Source organism: Drosophila serrata, unplaced genomic scaffold, assembly GCF_035046125.1.
Source record: "Drosophila serrata isolate PLE 108 unplaced genomic scaffold, ASM3504612v1 contig_241, whole genome shotgun sequence".
NCBI classification, from domain to species: Eukaryota; Metazoa; Arthropoda; class Insecta; order Diptera; family Drosophilidae; genus Drosophila; species Drosophila serrata.
The window spans coordinates 3,687,578-3,698,015 of record NW_028257139.1 but is presented as its reverse complement, the minus strand read 5'-3'; the positions used below and the strand labels follow the sequence as shown (position 1 = coordinate 3,698,015).

General features: G+C 40.5%; 1 protein-coding gene across 1 annotated transcript; it reads left to right on the top strand.

The window, feature by feature from the left end:
• The first annotated feature begins 470 nt into the window (after positions 1–470).
• Sdr (Secreted decoy of InR) lies at positions 471–4,360 on the top strand. The gene is made up of 7 exons (XM_020958040.2): positions 471–1,180; positions 1,241–1,781; positions 1,898–2,045; positions 2,150–2,545; positions 2,612–2,828; positions 2,888–3,144; positions 3,200–4,360. The coding sequence occupies exons 1-7, from the start codon at positions 677–679 to the stop codon at positions 3,696–3,698; spliced, it is 2,562 nt and encodes an 853-aa protein (XP_020813699.2). The 5' UTR covers positions 471–676; the 3' UTR covers positions 3,699–4,360.
• The last annotated feature ends 6,078 nt before the right edge of the window (positions 4,361–10,438 follow it).

Genomic DNA, 10,438 nt, shown 5'->3' with positions numbered 1-10,438 from the left:
TTATCGGAAATCTCTCAACAGAAGAGGCACCGCCTTTGCTCTTATTTATACACCAGTTGCAAAGAGAAAATATGAAAAGATAATGAACTCTTTAAATTAAAACAAATATAGAAATATTCTAATATTATAAGTATTTTAACCCAACATAATTTTTAGTAAATACTTATGTGTTATGAGTATTTATTTATTGAACTAACAATAAGTTATTACATATTAAAATATAGGCAAAGAAAATACAGTACAATACACTTTTGTCTGCTTAAAATTCTTTTTAAACAACTAATTAATTTTTCTTTTAATGAAATTTTAACTCCCTATTGTTTAACCTCTTAACCTTAAGTAAGTATTTTTTCCACTGGTGTAGCAAAAGGGTTTAGAAGACAACGATGAGAGTGCGAAACAAAACAAAAAGCAAAACCCAAAGAAGAGGCCAATTGAAGAGATCGAACGTCTCGAGAACGCCGTTCGAATGGCATCAGTTGAGATCGAATCGTTGCCGGGAAAACAACACAGCCAAGAGGCCGGAAAAACATTCAATTTTGTAGCATTGCGATCCGGCAAAGAAAATAACAACAATACGACATTGACATTCAGGCGGGCGCTAATTGATCGACGAACTCCCCCTTAACGAGCGCCCCGGGTCAAGTGCTCTCAATTGGAAGTGTCAGGTGGCAGCATGGGGCAGCTTGGTGTGCCCCTGCTTGGGCTCGTGTTTCTTGGTGCTCTGGGGCCGGTTCTGGCTGGATCTGAAATCGCCTGCGGATCGATTGAGATCAATGAGATTGCAGACTTCCGAAAACTTCAGAATTGTACCCACGTGGTGGGTCATGTACGGATCGCCTACTTGGAAGTGCCATCGGGAAACTTTAGCCAGAAGATAATGTCGAGTAACATTACCGAGATCAGTGACTACTTGATGGTGCATCGGTGCAGTGGGTTGAACAGCCTGCAGGAGATCTTTCCCCGCCTCAGGATCATTCGGGGTCAGGGTCTGCTCTTCGATCAGTACGCCTTGGTGGTCTATGAGAACAGGAACCTCAGGGAGCTGGGTCTAGTGGAACTGTTGCGTATCCAAAGGGGACTCATTCGCATCGAATCCAATCCAATGCTTTGCTTTGTGGAGACCATTGACTGGATGTACCTGATGGGCAATGGGACACAGCAGCACTACAACTTAAAGGTAAATTAAGGTTTGTTTTCTTTAGAAGAATGAAAATTAATAATCCTAAATAATTAACAGTACAACAAGCCGCCAAGTCAGTGTCCTTTGTGTGGTGGCGTAGCCGCTGACTATGATTTCCGTCAAAACCAATCCCTGCAACATTGCTGGAACCTGAACTCCACCCAACTACGTCCGGGTCCGCAGCGCGTGAAGGATTGCCCCGAGGCCTGTGCTGGCCTGGGATGTGACTTTGCCGGAAAATGCTGCGATCACAACTGTGTCACCGGATGCTCCTCCCAAAACTGCTCCCTGTGTGCCAATTTTCAGGGAAAATGGGGTTGCGTGAATCAATGCTTGGCCAGCTACGAACTAAACAGGAGGAAGTGCATTAGCAATAGGGAATGCCGTGATCTGGGTAGAATTCCTCAGGTCCGTGGTTCTTTATGTGTAGATAAATGTCCCGGTAACCAGAAGAAAGTCGTGGATGCCAAGGGTTTGGTCCATTGCCAAGTGAAGTGTAAGGGTGATTTTCATGTAAAAACTGCAGCGGACTTGGAACTCCTGCAGGACTGTGTGACAATTAATGGATCATTAATTATAGAATTGACTAATATTAAGGGTGAGTTTGTATGGAATTCATTAAAAAGTGTATTAATTTATGTTATAGTATTATTTTATAATTATTTGTTGTCCTTTTTTCATATAAATTCATCATATTTTTTGTTTATATTACAGAGAAAATTGTGGAAGCCTTGGAAAATACATTGGTCACTGTTAAACAGATCACTGGCTACCTGAAGGTAATGAATTCTGCTCAACTGTTGACGCTTAGCTTTCTGCAGAATTTGGATTTAATTCGAGGAGATACATTAGTGGAAAATAAGTAAGCTTGAAATTAAATAATAATTCATTACTAACAGCATACTGCTAGGTAATTCTCTAAAAAATACGACTTACTTATTAAATATACTTATAATTCCCCTTTAGATACGCTCTCTTCGTTCTGAATAACTATCACCTGGAGCATATCTGGCCGCCCAATCACCAGGTGATCATTCAGCGTGGTAAACTCTACTTCCACCTGAATCCACGGCTCTGCTATGAGAAAATCCAACAGTTGCAGAGCTCAATGAAGAGCGCCGAGAATATATCGGTGGCTGATGTATCTCCAAACTCAAACGGGGAGCGGATGATTTGTGTGGACGCAGTGCGGACCCTAAATCCTAAGGTGGACGATTTGAATTCCACTGCGGTGCGCATTATCCTGGACTACATTGACGGCGATGCCTTGCAGACCCTCATAGGTTACTCCTACTACTACAAGGAGGCCCCTCTGCAGAATGTGACCATGTATGATGGTCGACACGGTTGCGGTCATGACAAGTGAGTGAGAATACTTGTAACCAGCTTCAGAGCTCATTTAAAGTTTTCATACTATTATTATTGCAGCTGGCTGATGCAGGTTGTGCCCTCTAGGAGCCGGCGCCATGTTATAGGCGGACTTAAACCATATACCCAATACGCATATTTCGTAAAGACCCTAACGCGAACCGATTACCATCTGAAGGTGGATGCATACTCGACAATAGGTTATTTCCAAACCCTGCCAGATAGACCCAGTCCCGTGTTTCGGATCCATGGCAACTCGGAAATCAGCTCCCAGATAGTAAGTTATCCTTTAATGATAAATCAACAATCTTAACAAATCTAACACTCCCTTGAAAGGTACTTCACTGGTGGCCACCACGTCGCCCGAACGGAGCAATCAAAAAATATTGGGTGACCTTTGAGAAGCACAACACCACCAAGGGGGAAAAGACTCACAACTATTTGAGTTCAATGCCCCTGGTCTCAAAAGGTGCGGAGTGTGAGTGCATGGATGTGGTGCCCTACAATTCGGGCCCTCAACCAGATGACGAGGAGTACTACAATAAGGATGCTCTGACCTACGAAGAGGCACTGCCCAACCTTATTTACGTTTCGTAAGTTTCATCGCAAAACATATATAAATAAATCACTAATCTCTATCACTTTTAGGCGCAATCAAAAAACACCACAAAAAGAGTTCGATACAGTTAAAGATTATGCCGATCTGTTGTCCATTGAAAAGGACATAGGACCTTCAACTCCACCGACAACCACTGCGGCTCCCACCGAAGCGGAATTATTATATGAAAAGCTTCATGCCATGAACTACGAGCGGATTCGTAAGAAAATCGAGAAGAAACAGATGGATCTTCAGGATACAGACATAGAATCCTATAACATCCGTCATGCCATGCCAAAGTGCCAGAGTTCCCATGCCTCCGTGGGAGAGCAAGTGGAGGAGAAGTGTGTCCTCGAGGAGGTGCCGGAAGGCATCGATCTGCCCGGTAACCAGCACTTTTACACTCTGGCCCAGCTGGAGCCGGAGACTACGTACCGGGTCACCGTCCGAGCTTGTGTCGATGGTGTGATCAATGGTTGCTCCACTCCGGCAGAGGCCTTGGTCAAGACCACAAGTCTGCGGATGGAGCGATTCATGAGGGGTGTTTAAAAGTGATAAAAATCGGTATCCATTATGACTGAGGCAAAGTGTAGAACCTGGCACTAGAAATCAGTTGCTTATCCTTTAATCTATGAATTTTTTAACCTTCTGACGAGTAGCAAATCTTACAAAATTTTGACATGTTTTTAAGTATTTTATGTTTTATTGATTTGAGATTTTACAAACTGTTTTAGGTATTTTGTATTTGTATTTTGAATGAATTTTAAACATGGCCGACAATTTTATATTTATATTTCACATATATCATTAGAGTTTCTATTGTTGATCCTTCAACACAAATAAGGTTTCTTTTAGGAATACATGAATCTTATTTATTTCGTTCTTATTTCATACTTAGCTAGCGGAAACTGCTGATATATATATGCTGATGAATATGTTTTCATTGTATAATTATTACAAAAATTCCTTCATATATTTCATAAATCACAGCGTTAAATATCTCAGAAGTTCCCAAAAGATTTCTGTAAATTTTTTGTGTGCCTTTCAAAACGTGAACTATTTTTTTAGTGTCATGTTCTCACTTTATCGCCGTGTCATTTGGGGGTAAAAACAGTGTATTGTAAGTGTTCCCCGACTATAGTTGTGTTCATGTTCCTCGCAATGTATTGTAAATGTGTAAATGCCAAACAAATCCTTGACAAGCGACAAAATGTTTTCATCAATCTATGCTAATTCGACTTATCAGCTCGTTGGGCTTAACTGAGGATGTCGGTACAGGATGTACGGAAACCCCGAAGTCAGAAACCGCTCGCAGGGAAGGCAAAGAGGAAATCCCGCACTGACAGCAGTGATTTTTGAAAATTCTCAACTTGGCCCCGAAGGCGGTTACCCTGTTTTGGGCTTGGCTAAGGCTTAAGCCTAGGCGAAACTAACAACAGCAGCAGCTACCTGAAACTGCCAACGCATGCCACTTAATATGCAAATGTGCCACAAAAGAGCTTTAAAACTTTAAAACACTGGCAAAAACTAAAAATAATCCCAGCATTCGAGGGCCAGGGTGGGTCTTTGGCAACGAGTCGAGTCAAGTCGAGTACGTGTCATGTGTCGCCTTGTTTGTGGCCAACTTTTCGGCGCAGCTGGAAAACTTCCATGAAAACGTGTCCCACTCGATGGGGGAAAGCGCTGGGTGATTGACGCAGGACGCGGCCGGTCGGTGGGTAAACTGTGGAAGGGCTTTCTGAGTGCCTGCAGAGGAAAAGGATTTCAATTCTGCCGCTGACACTGACGCGCAATTTAACTGCCTTAGACGAAGACGAGGTCGCGAGCAAAGTACTCCAAGTTACCTGCTGACTATGTATGCCCATCCGTGCTCTTGAACTTCCACTGGGAAAAAATCTATAGAGATAGGGATGTCAACCAAAAAAAGGCATCAAATAAACTTATAAATGCTTGACAATCATTGAAAATAAAAACCTTCAGACTTCAATAATAACAGTAGTTGATTTGTAATCAATTTATGAGGTATTTTCCTTCAGTGTAGAGCCTAAATTTTGACTAAGCCTTTTAAATTTTCAAAGCTTATGAATACAGGATTGAACTAATCTCTCATTCAATGTATGATGCTTTCCATTCAAATAAACTGGCACAACTTAAAGCCAAACTCGATCCAACTCCAACCCACTTATCCCCATATCCTTCAGCGATATCTTTAAGTGCCATCCTGTGGGCCCCCAGGGAGCTGTAGGGAGTGTAAGGTGAGCAAGGTGTGTGTTAGGTGTGTCTTAGGTGAGTGTGTGTGTGTATCCTAAACCAATTGTATTTCAATATTTCACTGTCTCCCCTTTTGCTTTTACTGTTGAGCCATTTTTCGCGTTACTTCCGCTGTAGTTTGCAGACGTAGTCCTTGCCGCGTAGCCTCGTTATCCTTGCACTCGTTTGTTATCTATGCACTTGCCAGGCCAAGCACTTTGGGTGCGGTTCGGAGGTGTCGGTGTGTCAGTGTCTCCCAGCTCGTCCTTCGTCCGTCAGTCAGTCGGACAATATAGCTGAGTGCTCAACGGTTTCCCCTCAGTGTTGTTAAAATATAAAATAGCTATCTATGGAAAAACACATTTAGAAAATATAAAAATTCTTTAAATTTTATATGGTAAAAAACAGAGTAGAAGATAGGATATTACTTTAATCGAAAATAAAGTATTTTTTATATGATTTTGATTTGAAACTATTATTTTTTTAACAAAACGAAATCTTCAACAGGGTTGAAAGTAGAAATACAAGAAGGCTGTGTGGCTTTTATTTAGCTTTGTCTAGAAAACACCTAAATTGACAACACCCGTAGCTTATGTGCGTGTGCTTCTATTGTCCTTGCCCCAACTGTGGAAACGAAAGTGTCGGCATCACCTTCACCATCGATGCATTTAAATCCTGGGTTTTTGGATTTCGCACCGGTACGGTAATGGTAATGATGTGTACTCGTTCGGTTCCGAGGCATTGATGTATATACTATACTATGCTCTCACCTTTAGAGCTTGTGCGTGTTTGCGGTTAAAGCCGTGCCATAAATCTTTTATCAAGGTGGAAAGAAAACTATTTTGAGGAGATAAGAGTATTGAAGTTATAAAATTCTATGAATAAAATAATTTATTGCAGGCAAGCTAAAGTTGAATTTATTTCTATTTAAAAATAGGAATAGATAAGGCAGAGTATTACATAAATAAAACAAATTATTAGAGTGCGTGCTGGTCAAGTTAAATTCATTTTATTTAAAATAAGATTTATGGAAATTATTTAAATTTCATTTCACTGTTTTTAAGCTTCCAAACCATAGAGAAGGTCAAACTATTGATGCTTGAAACTTTTTCTTTTTGATAACCTTTCATCGTATTGACCTCGCTCCTTGGAAAAAAAAAAGCACAACTGTACCCCATACACTCCATCTTTGGGGTCAGCAGTTCGTCAGCTTGGAAATGCACGTCTCGCACACACAATTGTCCTTTTCAATGACCATTGCCATTGCTTTGTTATCCTGTCGTTTTGTCTGGCTTTAGTCACATTACAAATCCAATTGCCAATGCGAGATAAATGCGCTCGGATAATATAAACTGGCGTGTGTGGGAAACGGTCACTTAGTCGACAAGGACATGCACTAAGTGACAGTCAGAGGGAAGGTTGGTGGGAGATGGCAAATAGCTGATTTTAATTTAAGTTAAATCAAAATGTGCTGAGCCAAGAGTCAGGGTTTATAGCCCAGTGCCAAATGGAGCACTCAAAGGATATGTCTGCACTCCTTTTCGGATATCCTCAATGCGGTTGCGCATCAAGCATTGCTCTTTAAAGGATACTGGAATAAGAACTTTAAAGACTGTAAATTAATTATTAATTCTAATAACTCCTAATTGGTGGAATTAACTTTCAAGAGAAAATATATATTGTTAACAACTTTAATTTTCCTTTCTCTACTTTCGTTTTTTGACAGTGCAATGTCCTATTTTAGGACAAGCCACAGAGGACCTGCCTTTGGCCTGACTGCCTGCTTGGTTTTCATAAATAATGCAAGGCTCTGAAAATAGTTTTTTACTATACCCCCCAGCCCTTTTCTATTAAAAGCCAAGCATGTCTGCCATTTAGATGGCAGATAGTTAGTTCTCCACTTAATTGTTCTGGATATAATTTAACCCCGTCAAGCATTTGTCAAATTCGGTTGAATTATTTAGCACGCCATTGACTTCATGACCCTAGTCACTACGGCGGCAAGTGTGCGTGTGTGACATAAGTGAATTCAATTTGTCGACATTTTTCTTTCTATTTTTTCTGGGTCATTATGTATTATTTTGTATGGATAAGCATGCAATTTCCTAGAGGCCATGTTCTGTGTGGAATTTTTCTCTGTCTGGTTCACCGGATCCTGACAATCAAGAGTCATTGCTCCAGTTGTGTGCGCTAACCGATTTTGTGGTATGGGAAATGACAAGTGGAAAATTATGAAGGGAATATTACGGGGCGGAAATAGAGGAGAGGTCGGTCCTCCCATTGATAGGTTGAGTGGCTTTGAATATTGAGGAAAAGTCTAGACTCTAGATTATTGAAATGGGTAGAGACTCTAGTTATCTGGCCTGTGACTTGGCATTATTTTTGAAGGAGTAGATTTTCTCCATTATGTATCAGCTTTTATTAATGTTTCCCTTTTATTTGGCAGATTATAATATTGAATGAAACACTTTTGTATAAACATATCCATAAAAGGCCTAGTCTCCCCACTTATCGAACGACAATACCTGTTTCGTTTTTCCTTTATTGCTTGCTTCTCCGTTTCCAAATTTGAGAATTTGGGGAAACCCCCATTGGAACCGCGCGTTCAATATTGAAAATTACACCTTAATTAAGTGCTGTGAGCGCATTGAAAATGTCAATAAACCGCTTCTGCCCAAAAACCAATATCCTATCGCACTTGTTGTCCCCTTGTGTTTCCTCCTCTCTATTTCCACTTTCCTCCATGTTTGTCTGCAAATTTAAACAAAAACAGTTTCAATTGTTGCCGCGGCGCCATATTTGTCAGCCATTTGCGAAGCTTTCTATGCCCCAAAGGGGTGGGATTTTCAAGAGGAAAGGGTGGGTTTTGGGGTCCTTGTTCGATTTCCGTTATGACAGGACGCATTCATTTCTGGCATCATCACGGTTGCATGATGCGTTGGCAAAACGTGTCATCGGCACAACGATTCGTTCCGCCTGACAGTTGACAACTCCATCAGAAAGGTAAACTGATGGCCAAAAAGGGGTGGATGTTGTGGTGTGGTGTGGTGTGGTGTGGAGGCAGGTGAAGAACCAGGTGTAGTCCAGCTGCTGGAACGGAACTGGAGCCGGCTTCTCCTCGGTCGGGGAAGCTCAATAAAATGTCATTTAGTGGTGCTGTACGTGTTAGTGGCACGTACAGTAAATCCTGCGGAAGTTAAACCGATATTGATGAGGTTGAGAACAAATGAACTTAAAGCAATTTATAGGAACTCTTTCAAGTCGAAATATATATAAAATATATAATAAAATAGAAGGAGCTACGGCCTGAAGTATAATTTAAATAGGGAATAATGGAATTGAGACTTAAAGCAGGAATAGGACTATCTAATTCCATTTGTTAATAAACAGATTTAGTTTTCTAAAAAATATAATCAAAGAAATATTAAGAAAAACCCCTACACTTGCCATTTCCGTTTCCGGTTTAGAATAAACTATTTAGCTATTAGTGTTCCCACTGCTACTAATGTGTGTGTTCGGTCGCAATTGCTTGATGGCCGGGCGTAATTGGCCTGTAATTGAAAACTTTGCGGATAATTAATTGCTGAAAGTTGCCTCACGACATTTATATGGTTTTAGCTGAGGTTTGTCCCCACCATTTGTTCCGACTTCACCAGCTCCTCTCTATTCCATTTTCATGTACTTCCTTTGAGCTCCCTGAGCTGCAATTGTAAGTTAATTAAGCGACAAGTAGAGAGTGAATTGAGAGTACTTGGAGTTTGCTTCTGGGCGAAGTAAGTTTCTGAGACTTTGCCAGGATATATAGTTGAAGAGATTTTGGCTTGTCATTAGAGGTAATACAATGACTTAGTGAAGGATAAAAAAAGGATTTACTTTGCTTTTACAAGGGTGTCATATTTACTTGTTCTATTAAAACAATTTGACTTTAAATAACTTAAGGGAATTATTTCAAGTGGCTTTCATTCATTTTATTTTTCTCCTGAATTGGCTTCATTAAATAATAATCAATAAAACAATGCTTAGGGTGAAGTTATTCCTTAATTAGCCTTTGGTGATTGCTTTAAATAAGTTCACATTCATAAATCTCAATCACAGAAGTATTCAATAAATGTGCCGCCTGGCTGTCTGGGGAGATTTAATTAATTTCAATTTGCCTTTGTACTTAAGTCGCTGTCTTTGTTTCAATCAAATAAATATTTGCCCTTTGTTTATGGAAAATCTCACTTCGTGGAAAGTCCATTTGAGAGCTGAGCCCATAAGTCAAAAGTTAATGCCATCTGTATAAAATTAATGCATATTTAAGCATCGGCCATTGACACGGGGCTACACTCGAGTACTTAGGAATTGAGAACTAATGAATTCTTAATGCGTTTAATAACAAATTTCAAAGGGCGCCACACCGGGGGACTGATGGGTCGTTAACACCGGGACGAAACTAATTTGTCCCCATTCAATCCACTTTGCCCCGACCTCGTCCTTGGCATATGTTTCTGGGGGGGGGGGCTCATCAGCAAGTGAAACGGACATGCATTGGCCAGGACTATAAACAAAGTTCTTAATTTCCGCGCCACATAAAACTTATCTTCATTTGCCGTCCATGGAATTGGGGGACCAATGCCTTGAGTCCCCTCGATCCCCAGGGTTCTTGGGTCATAAAAATCACAACATAAGCTAAAAACTTTATGCTGAATGCAAACTGGCAAATGGCAAACCCAAGTTTCCGTTTGCCTTTTTGCCCAATGCATTTCGACAAGGCTGAACAGTGGATCAAAATCTGGGAATGCGGAATGAAATAAACAATTTTAAAGTAAGAATTATGCAAATGCAAATTGAGAATATTAATATTACAATTAAAAATAACTCATTATTAAGAATCAGTTATAATTTAGTTTAGCTCATTTGAGAACTTTCTTGGTAAGAATAAACTCGTGGCCAATGTGCCAAGATTGTTGTCCTTCGCCAAGCTCGTTGTAACCAAAAGTTTTGCGGCTGAGCTCGAATGCAGGAGTACATAGTCGTAGAGAGGAAGGACATTGGCG